Source organism: Euprymna scolopes, chromosome 31, assembly GCF_053919585.1.
Source record: "Euprymna scolopes isolate OS-2025 chromosome 31, ASM5391958v1, whole genome shotgun sequence".
NCBI lineage: Eukaryota > Metazoa > Mollusca > Cephalopoda > Sepiida > Sepiolidae > Euprymna > Euprymna scolopes.
The window spans coordinates 92,429,401-92,453,441 of NC_136512.1; the positions used below are offsets into that span (position 1 = coordinate 92,429,401).

General features: G+C 33.3%; 1 protein-coding gene across 3 annotated transcripts in view; it reads left to right on the top strand.

The window, feature by feature from the left end:
* Nucleotides 1-24,041, top strand: part of LOC145255858 (sodium/calcium exchanger 1-like) — a 628,006-nt gene that overhangs the window by 519,670 nt on the left and 84,295 nt on the right. For all 3 annotated transcript variants that reach the window (XM_080114626.1, XM_080114623.1, XM_080114624.1), the window contains exon 2: nt 23,491-23,591. In XM_080114626.1, the coding sequence (XP_079970752.1) occupies nt 23,491-23,591 (101 nt within the window). The remainder of the gene's footprint in view (nt 1-23,490; nt 23,592-24,041) is intronic.

The window sequence follows — 24,041 nt, forward strand, 5'->3', positions numbered from 1 at the left end:
TCCTCCTCCTCTCGCTCTTTTTCCTCCTCCTCCTCCTCTCGCTCTTTTTCCTCCTCCTCCTCCTCTCGCTCTTTTTCCTCCTCCTCCTCTCGCTCTTTTTCCTCCTCCTCCTCTCGCTCTTTTTCCTCCTCCTCCTCTCGCTCTTTTTCCTCCTCCTCCTCTCGCTCTTTTTCCTCCTCCTCCTCTCGCTCTTTTTCCTCCTCCTCCTCCTCTCGCTCTTTTTCCTCCTCCTCCTCCTCTCGCTCTTTTTCCTCCTCCTCCTCCTCTCGCTCTTTTTCCTCCTCCTCCTCCTCTCGCTCTTTTTCCTCCTCCTCCTCCTCTCGCTCTTTTTCCTCCTCCTCCTCCTCTCGCTCTTTTTCCTCCTCCTCCTCCTCTCGCTCTTTTTCCTCCTCCTCCTCCTCTCGCTCTTTTTCCTCCTCCTCCTCCTCTCGCTCTTTTTCCTCCTCCTCCTCCTCTCGCTCTTTTTCCTCCTCCTCCTCCTCTCGCTCTTTTTCCTCCTCCTTCTCCTCTCGCTCTTTTCCTCCTCCTCCTCCTCCTCTCGCTCTTTTTCCTCCTCCTCCTCCTCTCCATCTTCTTCCTCCTCTTACTCTCCTCCTCCTCCTATGTTCTGTCTTGGTCTTCATCGTCAGCATCCTCTTCCTCTTTCTCCTCCTCCACCACTTGATTACTAGAGCTGTGACAGCAGAATATTCTTTTCATTCTCAAGTATATATCCAACACAGTAAGACACAGTCACTTAACCGAGAACCACATTATATAAAAACATAAGATATTAAGATATATAATCAAGAGCCAAAACAATAGAAAGAATATGCTGCTGTCACAGCCCTATTGGTGACTAATGAATCTTATTAATTGCATATTATCAAGATAATGTAGATAAAATTTTTAAATATTATCAAAATGCAAGAAGTTTATGAGATATATTTTTATAAGTTGAAGATTAGAATATTTAGTAATATTTAAAAAAAAGAAATGATTTTTTTATGAATTGCATATTCATCTTTGTGTATGCATAAAACGATGCATGGAAGTGGAATCTGAGGACATGCATTGCATAGAGAAATGATTTGAAAATCACTATTCTGTGCATTCTCTCTATGAATGAAGTTAAAATTTTATTTTAATTACAAAAAATTGGTGGGTTATTGAATTGATTTACTGTAAACTAAAAACAAAAACGAGATGAAATAATAATAGTGACAAATTTTTAGATTTTAGATGCACACCTGTGGAACTCTCATCCGTTTACCTGCTTTCCAGCTAACTACAATATGGCCGTCTTCAAGTCCAACGTAAACAAGTTCTTGATGAACTGTTCCCCTTAAGTAATCCAATTTACAAAATTTACACTTCTAACGATTATTATATTGTCCTTTTTGACCACAGTACACTCTTTAACCCTTATCCTCGAGGTGCCTCTTGGCCTTGATAAGTGGTAATTCCCTTGTAAAAACAAAAATAAATAATGTGATGGATGTGTAATGCAATGGATATGTGATTAAAGACATTCCTGATGACGTCACAAGAAGATTAAATCTGGACAGTATGGGGGATATGTGCATAACAGGAAACTTTTATGGTATGACTATTTTGAAAGAATTAATATTTACTAAGCCTTATCGTAGTAAATGTAGAACAGTTGAGATATCAAGGGCAGTTAACAAAGGAAGGCCAAGAAAATCCCAACTATCATCAATGGACCTGAGGTAATCTCGTCAGCATCAGACAAAGCCAAACTCTTTCTTTCTAGCTATGGTATAGCTGGAAATGTCTTCTCAATTATTAAATCATTTCTTTCTGATAGGTTCATAAGAGTAGTAGTTGAGGGGCAAAAATCAGAAGCCCACAGTATTAATGCCGGTGTCCCTCAGGGGTCCATCCTGGGCCCAACTCTTTTCCTGATCTACATTAATGATCTTCCAAATCACATCCTTACATCATTTGTAGACATTTATGCTGACGACACTACCATTTATGGTAGCACATCTAAGACAGTAAACGACCAAGTTCTCTCCAATTCTCTCTCCTCTGATCTTGAGCACGTAGTACAATGGGGAAAGGAGTGGCTAGTTACTTTTAATGCATCTAAAACCAAGCTTCTCTCTTTACATCATCAACATTCTAATCCACATTTGGCATCAATTGAAATGAATGGCTCTCGTCTTCAGGAGGCCTCAAGTTTTGACAAGCTTCTGGGCTTGACCATTACTCCTGATCTTAAATGGAACACGTACATCAAATCTGTTGCCAAGGCCGCTGGAAAAATGGTGGGATCTTTCTATCGATCCGGTAAATATCTCACTGCTGATGTTATTCTCTATCTATATAAGAGCCAGGTACGTCCAAGGATGGAATACTGTTGCCACATCTGGGCAGGAGCTGCTAGAAAGGACTTGTCCTGCCTTGATAGAGTTCAAAATAGACTTTGTAGCCTCGTAGGAGATGTCCTTTTCTCCTCCTTGCAACCTCTATCTCACAGAAGAGATGTTGCGAGTTTGTCTCTGATGTATCGTTATTTTCATGGAAAGTGTTCGACTTAGCTTCAATCTATGGTCCCCCCTCGCCAAACTTTCACAAGAAACACTCGTCTAGCTGAAAACACTATCAATAATTCCCCCCACTCTTTATCTGTGCCTAAACCTAAACGTAGATTCCATGAACAAAGCTTTTTTCTTAGAACTGCACGCCTGTGGAATTGTCTTCCGTTTTCCTGCTTTCCAGCTGACTACAATATGGTTGTCTTCAAGTCTAACGTAAATAAGTTCTTGATGAGCCGTTCCATATAAGTTATCAAATTTAACAAATTTTCATTACTAATGATTATTATATTGTCCAATTTCTACTGTACACTCTGTAACCCTTATCCTTGAGTGGCCTCTTGGCCTTGATAATGTGTTGATACCTATGAAAAAAAAAAGAAAACGTCCAATGTGAACAAGTTCTAATTGAATCGTCCCCCTAAGTAATCCAAGTTACAAAATTCCCACTGTTTACCATGCTAAAATCACCCTTATCCTCGAGTGGCCTCTGGGCCTTGATAAGTGGTGACACCCATGTAAAAAAAACAAAAAAAAACACTGTCAATAATTTTCCCCACTCTTTATCTGTGCCTAAATCAAAACGTAGATTCCATGAACAAAGCTTCTTTCTTAGTGCACGCCTGTAGAACTCTGTTCTGTTTGCCTGTTTCCTACCTGACTACAACTTGGATGTCTTCAAATCCAGCATAAACAAATTCCTGATAAACTGCCTCCTTAAGTAAGACACTTTATCAAATCTCTATTACTGACGATTACTACATTATTATCCCGTTGATTACTGTACACGCAATAACCCTTATCCCCGAGTGGCTTCCGGGCCTTGATAAGTGGTGACTACCATGTAAAAAAAAAAAAAAAACATGGAAAGGATGTGAATGGACTTAAGAGAAAGAAGCATAAAGACTTGGTCAGAAATAGGTTAGTTTGAAAGTCAATTTCTCAAAGCTGTTCGTTCAAGACATGCCAGCATGTTAAACGGACATTAAACGGTATATTATGATACTATTAATATTTCCAATTTATTTTTTAATGAAAACAAAAGTAATAAATATTTTTGTAATTAGCTCTCTGATATCGTTTTGCAATTTAATTCCTATTTGTTGCTTAAAACTATTGAAACGAAGCATACCCATAAAACTAGGCAAAACTAATTGGTAAGAAAATTATCAAATTAAATAAATAAAAATTTGAAAGTTTTTTTTATTTTATTTATTTTTTTCCTACAAAGTCAGTCAAGAAAGCTGAATGTTATTTTATTCTTTTTCCAACCATATATATATATATATATATATATATATATATATATATATGCTTGTGTGTGTGTATGAAAAATGAAATGATAATGAAGATTGCATTTTACAAACAAAATATGCTTTGTTTAAAATCGACTAATTGGTAAATGAACATATAAATTTCATTTACTAAATAAAACGCTTCCCACTCCCGAGCATATATAGCTTTAAATAAATTGAGATGGCTTTCTACTTTCTTAAAATTCACAGAAAGATTTTTTGTATTTGTACTCTGTTTTACTGTTTCGTTTCTTTTCCTCTCCTCTGCCTATCCCGTTTTGTCTTATTCTTTACACTCTCTTATTAATTCTCTCTCTTCCTACATCCTCTTCATACACGAAGGTCGCCGGACACACACTTTTATTCATATAACTATTATTACTACTACTTGATTCCTTTGTTATTAATTGATATTTTTAAGTCTGTGACTCTGACATCATTCAACTTCCTGTAGCAGATACAAAGTTATAAAATATTAATAAGATAGCAATGTTCTTGGCAAAGGGGGAAGAATTGCTTTTTTCTGGGTCGGAATCTCTCCATCTAACATTTATCCGTTAGTTTCTGACCTTGACGTAGTACTTTATGTTGAGTTTAAGCTCCTTAGTTCAAGTCGTTTCATGCTTTGTTTAGAGCAATTTTCATATGGAAAAAAAAGCATATTCAAAGCTAGTTTAATCCAAATAAGCATTACAGGCACATAAAATTAATAAAATATCTCCCTCATTATATTTTCTCAAATAAATCATTAAAAAGCTGGCGAGGCGAACACGTTTTTCTCTTCTTTTTTTTTTCAGGTTGAAGTTTAAGAAGATGGAGACATTTAACATTTTTATTTTTAAAGCCTAAATTCTTTAGTTGAATATGATTATCAAATTTTGTTGAAAAGTCTTAAATTAAAATTTGCAGGTAACTGTAGTACATCTGATGTGTAAATCTTGTTAATGTACGACTGTTGTTATTTGTTGGACTATCGTTGCATAAAAGTGTGCAATTGCTAAATAATGCATTCATTGCTGATAAACCTTTCTAAGTGATATGTGCCAATGAATATGTGTCACGTGGAAGTTATGATTTTTTACTCAGAAGATGAAAATACAGCTTTGCATGGTCATAAATAATGGATGCTTATTGCTTCTAACCCAATACCACCACTTGCTGACAAAACAGAGGCAGGAATAATAGTAGTTTTCCACACTTCAGTCTATTAAATAAAAGCAACGCTGACCAACGTTGTCTGGGGTTCTTCATAAGAAAAATAGATCTAACAAAAAATGACGTATAGCATCTACTTTTTAAAACTTCTTTCTTTCTCCCACACACACACTCTCTCTCTCTCTTTTCCCCACACACACTCTCTCTCTCTTTTCCCCACAACACTCTCTCTCTCTCTTTTCCCCACACACACTCTCTCTCTCTCTTTTCCCCACACACACTCTCTCTCTCTCTTTTCCCCACACACACTCTCTCTCTCTCTTTTCCCCACACACACTCTCTCTCTTTTCCCCACACACACTCTCTCTCTCTTTTCCCCACACACACTCTCTCTCTCTTTTCCCCACACACACTCTCTCTCTCTTTTCCCCACACACACTCTCTCTCTCTTTTCCCCACACACACTCTCTCTCTCTTTTCCCCACACACACTCTCTCTCTCTTTTCCCCAGACACACACTCTCTCTCTCTTTTCCCCACACACACACTCTCTCTCTCTTTTCCCCACACACACACTCTCTCTCTCTCTTTTCCCCACACACACACTCTCTCTCTCTTTTTCCCCACACACACACTCTCTCTCTCTTTTTCCCCACACACACACTCTCTCTCTCATTTCCCACACACACAAACTCTCTCTCTCTTTTCCCCCCCACACACACTCTCTCTCTCTTTTCCCCCACACACACACTCTCTCTCTCTTTTCCCCCACACACACACTCTCTCTCTCTTTTCCCCCACACACACACTCTCTCTCTCTTTTCCCCACACACACTCTCTCTCTCTTTTCCCCACACACACTCTCTCTCTCTTTTCCCCACACACACTCTCTCTCTCTTTTCCCCACACACACTCTCTCTCTCTTTTCCCCACACACACTCTCTCTCTCTCTTTTCCCCACACACACTCTCTCTCTCTCTTTTCCCCACACACACTCTCTCTCTCTCTTTTCCCCACACACACTCTCTCTCTCTCTTTTCCCCACACACACTCTCTCTCTCTCTTTTCCCCACACACACTCTCTCTCTCTCTTTTCCCCACACACACTCTCTCTCTCTCTCTTTTCCCCCCACACACTCTCTCTCTCTCTCTTTTCCCCACACACACTCTCTCTCTCTCTTTTCCCCACACACACACTCTCTCTCTCTCTCTCTTTTCCCCACACACACTCTCTCTCTCTCTCTTTTCCCCACACACACTCTCTCTCTCTCTCTCTTTTCCCCACACACACTCTCTCTCTCTCTTTTCCCCACACACACTCTCTCTCTCTCTCTTTTCCCCACACACACTCTCTCTCTCTCTCTTTTCCCCACACACACTCTCTCTCTCTTTTCCCCCCACACACACTCTCTCTCTCTCTTTTCCCCACACACTCTCTCTCTCTCTCTTTTCCCCACACACACTCTCTCTCTCTCTTTTCCCCACACACACTCTCTCTCTCTTTTCCCCACACACACTCTCTCTCTCTTTTCCCCACACACACTCTCCCTCTCTCTTTTCCCCACACACACTCTCTCTCTCTCTCTTTCCCCCCCACACACACTCTCTCTCTCTTTTTCCCACACACACACTCTCTCTCTCTCTCTTTTTCCCACACACACTCCCTCTCTCTCTCTCTTTTTCCCACACACACTCCCTCTCTCTTTTCCCCATTCTCTCTTTTTCCCTCCTCCTATTTAATATAATAGAAAGAAAGGTAAAAATTGATGTCACTCGTAGCAAATTCATTCTGTGTTTGATAATAAAAATAAATTTCCACTATGCACTCAGTTGATCTAAAATAGAGAAGATTTTACAGCACAACTAACTCATTTATACTTAATATGAATATATAAAGGTTGTAGGTGTATCTTCAGTAGTTTCCGAGTTTTATCCAGACATGCGCACATACAGACATGCAACATTGCTTTATATAACAGATGTGGTGCATATATACATTTAGTTATGGTAAAAAGCAGGATTTAACGGGTGGGTGGGGGAAATCAAGCTAATTTGCATTTTTCAATAAGGTTAATTATATTTACCCATTATTTTTTTCTAGCTTCTATCAGATCGTTGCAATGTGGTATCACCATGCTTCTTTTACAAGTACTTCCACAGCAGAATATGCTATGACGATACGACTGCTCTTGTACCCCTCAATGTGTATACTCCCGCCAAATCCACAAGCAGCAAAATCCCACCTTCTCATAGTTCTCCAGATGCCAAAAACTTTTTCCTCTAATAATTTCTTTCCTAGAAATGCTTACTTTTGGAATTGCCTCTCTGTTTTTCCAAATGTCCTGAAATGCAAAAATTTAAATGTAATGTGAACAAACATCTTGCTGCTCAACTTCTCATGGAGAATTCCTTCTATAAATCTTTTTCCTAATCACAATAGCAATATTTTTTGTTTGGAGTGAATAAGTTTTTTACAAAAAGTTTAATTTCTTCACCTTAAACATGATTTGTCATAAACATCCAATCTCAATCCATCAACTACACTTTTCAATAATCAATATATATATATATATATATATATATATATATATATATATATATATATTCCCCCCTCCATTTCAAGTAATAAGTTAATTTACTTAGCCTTACAAAAACTGAACAACTTTCCTGACCAAAGTTTTTCAAAATGACCACAATTTTGACCACTTAAGCAGACAATAATCAGCTAAAAAAAAAAAAAAAAAAAAAAACTGCATAAATAAAATTGCTCTTCTGAGGCAAATTCTTTTATGCAGTTTTTCAGATGACAACCAGCAATCCAACCTAGTGTAGCAGCAGAAATGGTTAGCGTTTAAGAACATTCTGCGCTTGATAAGGTTAATATGGAAACATACACTCTTGTGTAGAATATGATGAATGTGTAATGTGAATCTTAAAGACTGGCTTAGTTTTGCTAGTATCAGAGGAAAATTAAATTTAGGCAGGATAACGAAATCTGTTCAAAATAGTAGACGGCAGTGATATGACCATGTTGAAAGAATTCTTATGTCAGTAGATGTAGAATAGTTGAGATAGCAGATTCAGTTTACAGGTGGAAAGCCAAGGAAAATAGGAGAGAAAGTGATAAAAATGTATCTGGGGAAATAGAGACGTAACTAGATATAGGTTTGTTTGGGAGTCACTTTCTGAAAATGTCAGCATTGAATAAATGCTCATCATCATGATGGAAACATATTTTAAGTGACATTTTCACATAAAAATGAAATCTTTTTATTTTCAATGCATTTTAATAAAAATTGTTAGAATTTTGATATATATTGTCTTTCTACTAAAGGATTTTGAGATACACAAAGGTAAGTATATATATATATATTCTGAAACTACAAAGGAATTTAAATAAGTTCATTTCATTTTGATTAAGCCAGTACATTATTGTGAGGTCTGTTATGCATGGCATTCATAATGTTTTACTAGTGGAAATGATAGGCAACTGTACTCATAAGTATTAATTTATTTGGGGGAGAGAATATATACCTCGGAAGGGTATTATTACTATATCAATTATTATTATTGGTCCCTCAATAAAAGGAGGGTGGACCTGTAAATTCACCCTTGTCCGTTCGTCTGTCCACACTTTTCTCAATAGCTATGCCTTGGAATTTTTTGAAATTTTGCACAAACATTAAACATGATATGAGTAAAAAAGTAACAGAACGGATTTTCTGGGAAAACTCTGGTAGATCACCTAGGCGTGCCTTTCAGTTTAAAATGGCTAAAATTGGCACTTTTGTGCTTATTAAAAAATATTGATGCCTTGGATTTTTATAAAACTTTCTGAAAAGTTGTAACTAATTGATTTCTATATAATTTTGTTTGTCTGTACTTTGTGATAACTGTTGGGTGTAACCCAGGGGGCACTTTTAGGGGTAATAAAAACACTCCATGGGTGGACTTAATCATTTCTTTTTTTTTTTTTTTTTTTTTGCATGGTGCAGAACTCAAATTTACATATATTAAGGCCTAAAACTGCACCGTTTTTTTTTCATTTTCATCAGGATTTGACGTCTACTGGGGACTTTTTGCGCTAAATGGGGGAGGGGGAAAAATGCTGAACCTAGTCATTTTTTTTCCTTGTTCACTGTGTACTCACGGGGGACTATGCATGCTTCACTTATTATTTATGATGATAATTTTATTTAAAGATTTTTGATGAAAAAAAAGAAACGATAAAATTCTAAATCAAAACTTACAGTGAGATTATTTTTAAATTCAAATAATTTTTTTCTGCAAAGAAGGCTACATCTTAATTGCTGGCTGGAAGGCAGATAGTTTTTTGCTAGTATAGAATAATTTTTAAAAATATATTTAATTTTTTTTATCTTGTATGAAAGCAGTGGACATTCTTAGTTAAAATCTCTTTCAAAGTTTAAAGCTGTGAAAATCTAGCAGGTATTTTGCCAGAATTTTTTAGGTGGGGATTGATAATTTATATTTGTATTATTCAAGCCTGTAGCACAATGGATAAAAATGCTAAGTATAAGTTCTAGATGACAGTCTTCTGGTGGTGCAAGCGATGCTAAGAATACAATTACAAATTATTTAAGGACAAGAACTAGTAATCAAAATTTGAAAATGTCCAACTTCAATAGCATTTCAGGAATATAATAACAAATATTAAATAATATTGAGAAAACTTGGACCCGATCATGGCGATGGATTAAATGAAGGCTGCTGTTCTAAATTCTGTATAGATTTTCAGTTGAGTGAAATGCACTCAGTTAGGCTACATCACTCGAAATGCTGTGAGAATAACATTCCAGATAAGAACAGTAATCCGATTGATAAAAATGGCAAGTGCACGTCTGAGCTCCAATCCCTGGCCCCCTCTTGCCAATCTTTCATGAAAAACACCTGTCTAGCTTGAACCACTGTCAATAATTTTCCCCATTCTTTATCTGTGCCTAAATAAAAACGTAGATTAAAAGAACAAAGCTTCTTTCTTAGAAGTGCACGCCTGTGGAACTCTGTTTCGTTTGCCTATTTCCCACCTGACTACAACTTGGATGTCTTCAAGTCCAACATAAACAAATTCCTGATAAATCGCTCCCTTAAGTAAGACACTTTATCAAATCTCCATTACTAACGATTACTACGATGTTATCCCATTGATTGCTGTAAACGTAATAACCCTTATCCCCGAGTGGCTTCCGGGCCATAAGTGGTGACTACCATGTAAAAAAAGAAAAATTTTAATGAGAAATTTACACGATTTTCAGGACATTTTGTGTCATAAATGAGTTTAAGTAACATGAGTTGGATGGGTGTATTATTTGGATTCATTTGACTGCTGTTCTCATCTTGAGTGTAATTTTTCACAACCTTTCAGTTGATGTAGCCTCTAATCTTCTTCAGGCGTATCTTGTCAAACTCGGAAATGTTTCTGTCGAACTTGGGAATTTGGATGGAATTTCGAATGGAACCCTTTTATTTACTTCACGGGGGTAACATGCTGTTGTTCCATCAGTCATGACAGGATTGATGTCCTAAGTAATGCGCAATTATATTTTCTAGTTGCTCACACTTAGAATTGAACCTTCAACTTTCAGGAGAATACAATTGCGAATTACTTAGGACATGCTACTCATGTGAAGTAAATAAAGGGTTCCGTTCAAAATTCCATCCAAATTCCCGAGTTAGACAGAAACATTCCTGACAAGATACACCTGAAGAAGATTAGAGGTTACATCGACCGAAATGTTGTGAAAAATCACAGTCAAGATGAGAACAGTAGTCTGATGAATTCAAATAATATGAATAACCAATGCTCATTTAAAAAATTGAGAAACGTCATGAGTGGGATATATTTGAAATATGTCAAAATGCCTCGTTTTGGAACTATCATTTCAACTATAACAGGGAAAACCTTTAGTATTAAACTGTCTTTATTGAATTCATGCAGTATTGATTTATAAATGTTTCCTTCAAAAACTAATAAAGAACAAATGAATTTCTTCAAATAAACCAATAGAAAAGAAAAAGATAAAATTCTGACATTTAATTTCATTCTCTGATTGACATGCAATAATTTTCACATCTCAAAATCGATTTATTGCCACTTTAAATTAAAATGCCAATTTCATTAGCTTTTATGCAACAAGTTTTTTTTCATTTTATTTTGATAAATTCGTTTTCCTAATTAATAATTTATGAAAATTATTAAAATCTTTTCAAATTTAAAAACAACAAACGGAAAGTTTATACTACACAAAAAAAATTTTTGATAATTATTTTTATAAAAGAAAATTCAGCGAAAGTCTATTTTTGTCTCCACAAATGCAATTTTTATTTTACATTTTTGTTTTTAGTTCTAATTTCAAATGATCAATTGGCAAGAATTCACTTCAATTTTTCGCTATAATCTTTACTGCATTTTTAATGCATCATTTTTCATTAAAATTTGTCTTTGAATATTTTTTGTCTGAATGTTTTTTTGATGAAAAATTATTAGTTGTTCTTTTTATTGCAATTGTTTTCACTGTTATTATCGAATGTTTGCTTGTAAATCGAGATTGGTTTGGGCTCCTAACCACATTCTGCTTTCAACTCGATCGCTTATGGGGATGAAGTAAAAATTAAAGCCAGAAGAACAGTGGAACAATGGAACGTAAGGCGATTCAAAGAAGCAGCACATATGCTGGGCTACAATGGCCTACTAATTTAATTTTTATGGGCAAAGAAAAGAGGCATAATGTTAATAGCTAATAATAATAATTTCTTTCACTTTTAATAGACAAAAATATTCCCATTATTATTATTAAACAGGATGAAAGGAAAGCGAAATTTGTTTGTTTTTTATCGATTATCTTCATTCTTTATCGATTATCTTCATTCTTTATCGATTATCTTCATTCTTTATCGATTGTCTTCATTCTTTATCGATTGTCTTCATTCTTTATCGATTGTCTTCATTCTTTATCGATTGTCTTCATTCTTTATCGATTGTCTTCATTCTTTATCGATTGTCTTCATTCTTTATCGATTGTCTTCATTCTTATCGATTGTTTTTATTCTTTATCGGTTGTCTTTATTCTTATCGATTGTCTTTCGGTTGTCTTTATTCTTATCGATTGTCTTTATTCTTATCGATTGTCTTTATTCTTATCGATTGTCTTTATTCTTATCGATTGTCTTTATTCTTATCGATTGTCTTTATTCTTATCGATTGTTTTTATTCTTATCGATTGTCTTTATTCTTTATCGATAGTCTTTATTCTTTATCGATAGTCTTTATTCTTTATCGATTGTCTTTATTCTTTATCGATTGTCTTTATTCTTATCGATTGTCTTTCGTTATCGATTGTGTCTCATCGTTTGTATTTTTTATCACTTGTCTTTTTTCCTCATTGTGTGTGTCTTTCTTATCACTTGTGTATTTTTTCCTCGTCGTTTGTGTCTTTCTTATCACTTGTGTCTTTTTTCCTCATCGTTTGTGTCTTTTTTCCTCATTGTTTGTGTCTTATCACTTGTGTCTTTTTTCCTCATTGTTTGTGTCTTATCACCTGTGCCTTTTTTCCTCATTGTTTGTGTATTATCACTTGTGTCTTTTTTTTTTCTTATCGATTAATGGTGTCTTTCCTTATTGATTAGTTTACTTTCAATGATTTTGATGTAATGGAAAGGATTTAAATTGCTAGGTGATAGTGAGCAAGCCTGTTGTATTAAATAAATCCAACAACACTTCTGAAACTAAAATTATTGTTGGTGCTTGACAAGTTTCTTTCTGATATGTTCTTTTTAAAATCAAACCAATGAATGAATAGTTTTTAATATATGTTGTACGTCGGCAGTAAACAGCTTAAGAGTGATATTTTGTAAAAGAGACGGATCAAAGCTGAAAGCATGAAACCAACCTTCAAATTCAGTTAACAGATTCTTTTGTTGTTTCCATCAAAGTTAGGATTGAAATCGGTTTCGGCTTTTGTTGTCCAAATAAAAGAAAACCTTTTTGTTAATGATCGGGATAATGGAATTGGGCGGCCATTGGTTGGTATGGAATCCAAGGGTTCTGACTATTATTTCTGACAGGAATGATAATAGGCCTCAAAGGTAGAATGCGATGTGCATGCCAAGCAGTAAAATCTAGCTTCCATTATTTTGAGTAAGTCGTATTCAAAACTTGCTTTCATCCTTTCATGTAACTCTCCATCATCTCCACTTCTCTAAATGCTTACTTCTCATTGCATTTTGGTCTGTACCCTTTCTGTATGCGCTTCTCCATCAGCCATACACACACACACACGCAGATTTTTATTATTTGATAGTAAATATATAAGAACAAGCAATATTTGTGTAAAGCAAATAGTAAAACAATCGTTAAGAAAAAAATGAAAAAAAAAAAAACATTTTTGTCGCATTCTAAAGTGGCCAATTTATGCCAAAAAGAAACGATTTCAAAAAAGTTTTTTTTTAATATTGTAATATTTTTTAATCTTAAATGTATAAAAACATGCTTGGGTTAGATAAAAACGCTATCACAAAATGTTGAGGTAATCGGTTCAGTAGTATTTTAGATTATTGATTATGCACAAACATACTTTTTACATTTTTATTTATACAAATATAACAACTAAGTTACATTAAGGCTAAAATGCCGGACGATTTCCTATGCGGATAAAATGTAGAAGTCTCTGTCTGGCTTAATTTCTGTATGTATTTTCATAAAACTCTCTCTCTCATATATATATATATATATATATATATATATATATATATATATATGAACAAATGATTAATAAAACATGTTAAAAGACATCTTGAAAAAGAGTTAAAAACATATTTAATTTTAAAAAGGAAGAACAAGATAAGTGGATAGTCCTTAATCTGCGGAGTTTTGAAGAAATACTCTCCTTCTCATCAGAGGGCAGGAATTAGCAAAATGCAGGATCGGATTTTGCATGTAAAAGTATTTAATGAAACTACAAGTAAGTCACAGATCTTACTTAGTTAAAAAAAAAAAAAAAAAAAAAAAAAGGGTGAGGTAAGGGGAATAGGAGGTAAAAGAAAAATGATAAAGAGATTTCACATGAATGGATAGTCCGGTGAAGGGTAAAAATCCAAGAATGGTAAAATCCAGATCGAGTTAAACATTTTCAATCCAACAGGTAAGTTCCAAATGAGATTACTTTACTTGTAAATATTAACTCTTTAATATATATAATATATTTTAAGTTTACCATTTTGATTACCTTGGTAAACTTATTGTAATTTTTATTTATTTATATATATATATATATATATATATATAGAGAGAGAGAGAGAGACTAATTTTATCACATAAATTAATTTATCAAAATATAATTTTATGCGTAAATTTTCAGTGTTTACTTCAACAGTCTCAATACATAGGTAGAGCTAGGTAGTAAGTAATAAAAATATATATGCAATTAAGCTACACAAAATATTCCGCATTTCATTCTCGTGAAATATTCTGTGTAGCTTATTATATATATGCACACACACGTCTAAAGAAGCTCTGAGTAATTTATAAACAAAAAAACGCAGATTAAAGTCTGAGAGACTAAGCTCAACATATTGCAGACAGCATTTGCTTAAACTGAATTACTGCTGGAAAATTCACAAGTACAAAAGGGGATTCAACTATATAATAGGGAAAGGGTTCTTAATTAAAATCGTGAAATATGTTTACACACACACAACCTGGACACTTTGAAATCATAGTAAGGTAGCCATGGCAATCATTGGGGCTAATTTAGATTGCCATTTTCACAAGGACGCACACACACAGAGACGGGTGACTAAATTAAGGAGAGAAAGCAGCTTTTGAAGATGAAGCTTTTAGTAAAATGTCAAAAGAATATAAAAGAAAGATGTGAAAGAAATACACACATGTTTATGGAAAAATGTGCTTATTTGATTATATTTCACTCTTTATTCATACAGGGTGTCCAAAAAGTCACTAAAGGGTTTTGAACTGAACTAGATTCTTTATTTTTGATATCTTTCTGTAGTTTTAACACAATCTAAGACCTTGAGAATTTTTTTGTTTTTTTAAACAATTCAAAATTCAAACAATCTTTATTCATGAAAAACAATGTTTTTTAAATGTTGCCCGTTTTCAGCTTCAAAGATTTGTGCTCTTTCCAAAAACATTATTAATGACATATTGCAAAATCTTTGGATTGCAATTTAACTCTTATTTCATTCCATGAGCTGGCAAACCTCGAAACCTCAAACTTCAAACCCTGCAAAAATTGAAGGAAAACATCAGGAACGAAATAAGAGTTAAATCATAATCCAGAGATTCTGCAATCTGTCATGAATAATGTTTTGGGAAGAGCACAAATATGCGGAGCTGAAAATAGGCAATATATAAAATACATTATTTTTCATAAAGATTTTGAATTTTGCCTTTAAAAAAAAATTCTTAATGTCTTAATCAGATTATGTTAAAATTACAGAAAGATATCATCAAAAATAATCTATTTAAGTTCAAAACCCTTCAGTGACGTTTTGGATACCATGTACCAATCCTTTAATTTATGAAGTGCGATGTAATTACAGAGTATATGCAAATAAATGACAAAAAGTCTATTTTCCAAATTTCAAGATGTTATCCATCTTACTGTTTATTTCTTTCAACATATTAAAATATTCAATTCTTGACAGCACCTGTTTCGTAGCACAGAACCATTCATATAATTATGTTAATTTTTTAATCTTTTCCACCCTGACTTATCACCTTAAAAAGAAAATGAAAGGAATATGGACATAAGTACATAAATCCGAAAAATCGGAAGAGTAGTTGCAATTATATTTTGTAATATTTACACAATCTTTGGTTTTTAAAAGAAAAGGTTTTGATGTTAATGTCTTAAGAGGAAATTGAAATTTAGGGAATCTTGCTTCATTGTTATCTAATGATTAAGGGTCAAAATTAATGCACATATTAAATGTTTAAACTTTCAAATGGAAGGTTGTGTCCATATTGTATTCCTAAAATCTTTTAAAAAGAAATTGAAATTCGATGAATATTTATTAATTGATGTGTACAACGTTCTAAAATCTTAGAAAAATTAAAGATATCTGAATTGTGCACCTTTTTTACCGCCTAAGCATAAAACAAAATTAGACTAAATGTGGCTCAATATTATGACCACTTTTGCCTAACAAGTGTTCAAAAATCCATAATGTTCAGTTAATTAGTTTAGTAGTTAATCTTGGACAGACATATATATAAACGTATACACATAGCTAACTTCATCTATAATATAAAAGGCAAAAATATGTTTATATGTATGTATTTATGTTTGTATGTCTGCCTGCCTAAAACTTTTGACAGAGGCGACGGATTTTCACAAGATCAGCATCATTTTGAAGCTCGATCCTTTGGACAACAAATATCGAAAAATTGGCTAAAAACATTAATTCCTTCACCCTCAACTGGGCACTTTTTTATAGGGAGGAGTAGCAAAAAAATCGTTCCTTCATGACAATTCAGCCAAACACGCATGCGCAAAAGATTCTTTTTTTAATTAGTTTAAATATAAAAAACGACCTAATTTTGCTCACACGGTCATAGACCAGTCGATATAGTAGCAGCGTCGTTATCTTAAGATTGCACTTCAAGCCGAATTATAAGATATTAGTTCTCCTGCGAAAGAGCAGGACACAAAATGTTTTAAATTATAATAATAATAGAATAACAATCACAAAGACTTTTGCTGGCGAGGACTACTATTGACCGTAACCAGTTATACAGTCCTTTTGAAATTTTCATTTCTATTTTTCTCGTTATGTACTGAATATTTGTTAATGAAACCTATATGAAATATGTTCCTTATTAAATTTTAAAGATTTTCTATTCTGAAAAAAGTTTTAAAAAATTTAATCTAAAAAAAAATTCAGATTTTCTCATTATTCAGACCTGTATTAAAAAGAGGGGGTTGCAAAAAATGAGTTGTGTTGTGAGGAGAAATAAAAACTGAAACAGAATATTCAGACCTGTAATAATACAAAGAGGGGGTTGCAAAAATGAGTTGTGTGAGGAGAAATACAAACTGAAATAGAGAGAAGGAGAGTTTTAAAATATAATCTTAAAAAGATAAGATACAAGTTAGAAAAAGCATTTCATCCAAGGCATGAAAATTGTTAAACAAAATGTTTTTACTATAGGTGTTAAAAATAAAGGTACAAGATTCAATTTGAAATTTATTTATCTTCAAAGTACACTTTTATAAATTTTACAAAGGTATAAAAATTTAATTTAAATTGAATCAAAAAATTACTTTGGATTTATTTTATGTAATGTACATTCTGTTGCAATTTAAAAACATTATCTTACATCTAGCAATTAATTATATAATATAAAATTTTCAATAATTTTTTTTAAGTGCAACAGAATGTACATTACATAAAATAAATCCAAGGTAATTTTTTGATTCAATTTAAATTAAATTTTTATACCTTACTATGTAAAATTTATAAAAGTGCACTTTAAAGATAAATAAATTTCAAATTGAATCATGTGAATTTTTAAAGCCTATAGTAAAAACATTTTGTTTAACAATTTTCATGCCTTGGATGAAATGCTTTTCTAACTTATATGTATATATTCGATTTTTAAAGTTTTAATATTGAAACGTTTATTTATGCCACTTTTTCGTTTTTTTTTTTACCATCACGTTCGCTGTTTTTGTTTATCCAATTTTTGAAGAAGTTTAAACATCATTCACTTATTCTTTATTTTGCATCACATTCGTTGTTTTTTTTTTTTTTTTCCAATTTAAAAAAAAAATTGTTATATTTAAACAGGGTTATTACGTTCGCTTATTTATTTTCCATTTTGTTTTGATTTACCTCCCTCCTCACCACACCCGGGCAACGCCGGGTACTGCCGCTAGTATAAAAATAAAGTGTAGAAAGGACTTCAGAGGCTACACAATAAGCTTTACTTCATTAATAATTAGTTTCTGAATTCAATTAGTATTGATATATTGATCTGTTATAGCTAAAAAATAATTTGAGATTTCTATGGTAATGAGAACGCATTTAGCAATGTTGAATTACCGTACTTCATGTAAGGAGGAAATAATGTCGACTGACTTTATTAACATTTTTATTTTTCAAAATGATTTTTTTTCTTATAAGCAGATTTTTCTTTTAAATGTGCACATTAATCTGCGTGCATGGAACAATAAAGTCAATGAAAATAAACATAAGATTTTTTATTAGAATTAATCTATGTTTTCTTTTAGAATTTATCTGTGATGTAGTACACCTTACCAGGCTTTATCCTCTCTCTGTGAAGAGGTTAGTTTATTGCTAATTGCCGAAGGTGCCTCTACTAGGGAGTACCAAAAGGGCTCTTCAGGCATTTTTGTAGGCCAAAGTACACTGGCTTCTCAAAATTACACATTAACTTGTCTAACTTCCTAGCAAGGAGGTAAATAGCAAATATATAATTTATTTCCACAATCAGATAACACCGCAGTTTATACAAACTATGAAAACCATGATCGGAGGTCCTAGACTTGAATATATTTGTGGTACTTATTTATATATTATTTTTATTTTTTTTTTTTCATAATCTGTAATTTAAAAAAGTTCTGTGCATAGAAAGGCATGATTTTTTTTTATTACCTCTGAGGTTCAAGTGTGCCATTTGTAAATCTATGATGTGCCACTGTTGATGCATCTGCATCATAAGTTGGCCATCCCTACTCTAGTTTATTAATAAAAATGGTGCTGCATATTGAATTTATTTTTCTTTAAATATTTTTTACTATTAATCTGACCATTAAGTGAATTAACAGATTTTTTACCTTAAAATCTCAAGCAGAATTTGATTTGTTGTTACAAACTTAATTCCTTCTTTTCCTATGTTCATGTACCAAAATGTTTGAGTTAAACCAATCTTCTCCATTGGCATCTGGTGCTACCAGATCAAGCAGTCTGAAGACGCAAGCTTTCCAACTTAGATTGTACCAAATATTAATGTTTTTTCCCTTTCTCTTTGTAAAATTCAATCATGTTCTACAAAGCTAAAAACAAATTTTTCTCTACAAAACAACCAAAAACGATAAATTAATATTTGAAGATATAAAGAACTTGAAGCATAAAAACTTGTCTGAAATTGCTGAATTCAGCATTAATCCACAAAGGGTTGTCAAGCCATAAAACAAAACAGCCAAATTTGTCATTAAATAAATGTAAATTCAATTTATCTGTCCACTTGCCTCATAAACATATCTTTTATAAATCTGTACCGTCAATAACGCTTCGACTTCTAATACTTAGGATTTTTGCTTTGTTAACATAGTCGCCCCTTCAGCCACATTAATCATACCTTTTGCAGATAGTACAGATACTTCACCATGTCATACTGTTTTGTGAACAATGTTCGTAATGCACAAATCTGAGTACACCTGATACTCTGAGAGACGTTATCATAGCACAATAGCTAACTAGTTTGTGTGTTCACACATGCATAGCAAAACCTCGTTCATTCACTAACATTCACGTTTCACTGATCGAAATTGAATTTGTTCAAAAATATTGCCAAATCAGTTTGAGGTTTCTATAAGTTAATATAAAGCAGATATATCTCGATTGTGTATAGTTTAAAAGAGAACTATTTCCTGTACTCTTGTTTGGTACTAGTCAAATTCAGTATTAAGATTAATGATAGAATGACTTCAATATTTTTCCAGATTCCTATACAATTACCAGTTTCGATTCTGATTCTAAAATCACCTTATGGCCTGGAAGGTAGATTTTCATATGGGGGGGGGGGAGGCACTAGCGGAAAATCTTCATTTACTTTTAAATTAACACATAATTTGCTTTTTTAATTTGACAAACTTAATGTTTTCTCTTTGATAAACTCAGTGTCAGATTTTCATATTTAATGGAAAATTAGGTTTTAGAGAAAATGTTGAAAGAATCGTTTTTGGAATTGGAAATTATGCTCTTATTTTTCCGATTTTGATACGACAAGACCTTTTGATATTTTCGATTCCAGATTCTGATTAATTGTCCCAACAGTAGTTAAGATTAAAATTGGTCCTTGGCATGACAATAAGAATATTAGTCTGAATATTTTTTTAGCTATAAACCATCCTCAGGGCAAAATGATTTCTCATTATGGATTTTCAGTCTAAATATGATCAGGGGAAACTATAAAAAGCAAACAGATTTTTAGTGTTTAATATGGGGTGTGTTTCTAGAGGCAGTAAACTTTACATTAAAGTAAATCAGCAAAAAATATTTCTATTATATAGATATGTAATATATTACAATGATTAATTTTTGGCATTCATTATTTAATATACTTTTGGGCATAATACCCTCATGGCTCGTGCATATATAGAATAGAGGCCCAATTTTTATAAATTCTAAGCATTAAATCAGGCTGTATTTTGTCAATAACATATCGAATGCTGTCTTCTAAGTGTTCTACTGTCTGGTTTATCAGTGTATATATGGGACTTTACATATCCCCAATGAAATTAATCTAATATGGTTAAATCATGTTAATGAGGTGGTCAGTTGACAGGTCCATTTCGTGAAATTATTCGTTCACAAAATCTTTCTCTCTGTAAATTGATTGTATCATTTGCAATTTTCAAACACTGCTTGGATGTCATTCTCTTTATGATGCATTACCAAACTAAGCTGAACTCTAAATAACTAATAGTTCTGCAATTAAAGAAAATAGTTGTCAATTTAAAGTTCGCCGCCTCTAAAAAAAAAAAAAAGCCCCATGTATATATAGATTCTCAATCTTTTTCTAAGAATTAGACATGTTCTCCTTTTATAGTCTCTTGACATTTTACCGAAAGCCCTTCCTGATGAAAGCTGTTTTCTCCCCTTAGTTTAGTCACCCGTCCATGTGTGTATGTGGTTGTGTAAATGGCAGTCTAAATTAGCCTTCATGGTTGTCATGACTACTCTGTCATCGTTTTGAAAACCTTTCCAGGTTTTCCTCTGATCATCTTTAGAAGTGCAGAGGATGTCACGTTAATGACAGAACACGATGAAGGCAAATAAAAATTAGTCATATCTTCTTTATCTGTTGTCTTCAATTACAGGTGAATGAGTCACACGGCAGCACAATTCTCCATCTTGCTTTCTCAACATCGGTCTTTTGCTGCTTATCTAAGAATCCTTGAGCAGCTGAACTTTGTTAATCTTACTAGAAAGGCAAAGCACATCTGAGAGTGCAAACCTCCTCCACCATGAATCAACTATATCTTCCCAGCTCAAGTGAACTTGAAAATGTGCTCTCCAATTTGTTTATTTTTCTATTGTTTGTAACTTGGTGCTGGACTTCTCTTCATCTTGCACTGGTCTTAGGTAACACATCCTCTTCATGGAAGGCATACATAAACAGAATCATAGCATAAACTCTAGGTTGGATTTTTTTCTGACTCTAACGGTACCTGCTAAGTCCTGCCTGAAAAAATTTTTTTATTAAGCTTTAAACAATATCTTAATAAAAATACAAAGATTGTATCAAGCCTCCTATTTTTTGAAGTTGAAGAGCTATGAAGGCAGGAGTGGTATAATGCACTTTTGCCAAAAATTCAATGACGCATCTCTGCTTCTGACACATGTCCATGACAGGGGTTGCTTATTTAGAGCCTCACACCATCAATATCTAAAATAAAGAAAACTTTCAGGCTATGAATGCATAAGTTCAGTCATCACAACAATGCAATTGTTGATTAATTAGGGCAGAATAAAGAAATAAGTGGCATTACTTTTGGGATGCCCCTTGTAGTTGTTAAGACATCAATTATGTTACTATGTAAAACCATATGCTGCACGTTTCAACAACTGCCGACCCCATCGCTTGTGTGCTACAGTTTTCTTCTCCTTACCGTGTCTACGATCTGGCTGTGTCGTCTTGTTGATCATTGCGAGTGCGAGCACTGGTTTACAAGTATGCAAAAATAAAACAAAGCCAACTCGTAAAAGATAAGTTGTACTTCGGTGATGTGTATGATACCATCATGAAAAATAGCCCTTCAAACGCTAATGTCCAGCTTTTAAGTTTCTATTTATCTACTAAAATCTAGTTGAAATAATTTCTGTCGAGGCCATCGCTGTCACTTAGTTGTTTGGTTCCTCTCATCATTTGCTTTGATCCACTAACTGACCTCAGCTTTCGAAACCACCCTGACTTCCCTCAGAAATCCTAAAATGCCTCATTTTTTGTTCAAGAGTGCAAGCAGAAATTAACTTGCTCTTTCAGATGACTATCCAAAAGCTATCCACTATGAGGCATTATTCTGTCTCTAGAGTTCAAAAGACTTTGGCGACTGCCATTGTTCTTTATTTATCTCAACTTTTCTTTCAGCAGTGAATCATTTTCTTACATTGACCAGATTGATCATTGATACTGACCATAGTGATTGGAGGGTTTGGGAGGAGGGCAGTCGACAGTATCACGACTGTCCTGAATTGCCAGTATACACACTAAAATGTCAACAAATATTTATCATAAACAGTTTTCATAAGTAATCAAACTTTGTTTATTCCATTCATCATTTTCAATCCTCATAATATTCTGCATCATTTGACTGACAATCTAAAAGAAATTAAACATCAAATAATTTTTCTTTTTAAATAAATGAAAAAGGGAATTCAGTTCGCTATGATGCATTAACCATAAAATGGACACGTCTGTGTAATATTTTGGAAGATCTCAAATTGATTACTTCTCATAAAATGTAAACAGTTTTATTTTAAACCTTAATTTTTAAAGAAAATTTAATGTTTACTTTTTTACAACAACTTAGACTTCATAAATTATAAATTTATTAAAGAAAAGGTTGTTCTGAACTAATTCTAAACTTAAATTTTATTTTTTAAATTTCAGAAGTTTTTTCCTTCTGGGGTTGTCGCCCTTTGCTAACAAGCTGAAACCCCAATTTCTTCCTTATAAATTACGTTTTTGGGGAATTAAAAATAAACTTAAAATTAGTTTTTACTTTTTTTTATGTAAATAATTTATCATTGAATCAGAGAACCATCTTAATCATCCCCCCCTCCTCTAAATTTTATGAGAAATATCTCCATATCTAATTTTTATTATTCTTTGTTCTAAGATATATAGATGTTATCGGTGATTTTTGTAAATTGCATGTTGTTGACCAAAGTCGGTATTTCTGAAACTAGATTTTGTATCATTTTAAGTTTGTTTTTTATTTTCTCGCTTCTATGACTTAAAGCTGTACATGTTTAATTTGATTATTTTGTTTTAATTTGAAGGTCGCTTCTAAAAGAAATGGCTCTTTTACCTTTGTGACCGTTAAGTTTGGGATAGGTCAACTTTGTCTAGCCCATGATACTCCCTTTCTCTTCAGCTTACTGCACAAAAAGTTTTTGTTTGTTTCTAACCCATTCAGTAGTTGTAATCTAGTTTCTGTAATTCTTTTCTATCAATTTCTCAATTATTTTTTTCTTTCTTTCTTTCAGAAAATTCCTTCGTGTCCGTGTTGTAGATGATGAAGAATATGAAAAGAACGAGACGTTTTTCATTTGGTTAGACGAACCTTATTTGGTTAAGAAACCAACTGGTAGGTGATGTGATCATCGATTGCCAACATGGCAGACATTTTGTTTTGTTTCATTTGTGTGTCTCTTTGTCTTCCAATTTGTCTTAATTATTGTCTCATTCAATCACCAAATGACATTTACCAAACTTTTTTTCATAGCCAAAAACAAACAAAAATAGAAATGTTCATAATGAATTCAAATATTCATTTCAGATTCAAAGAAAGTTTGGTCATTGAGAATATGTCATTACAGCTCTCCTATAAAAAAGTATCGAAGGAATGAATATTCTCAGCCAATAAATAAAAATCCAAAACAGAAAAGATATATCGAAAAATAATGAACAAGAATAGTATCTTAACTTGTGTTTTATTTAAAGCAAAATCCCCGTTGACTCTACTCATCAAGTCGAGGCAGCACGTTTGCTTCCAGTCAGCTTGTTAATATATTCATTTGACATTGAGACGTTCCAA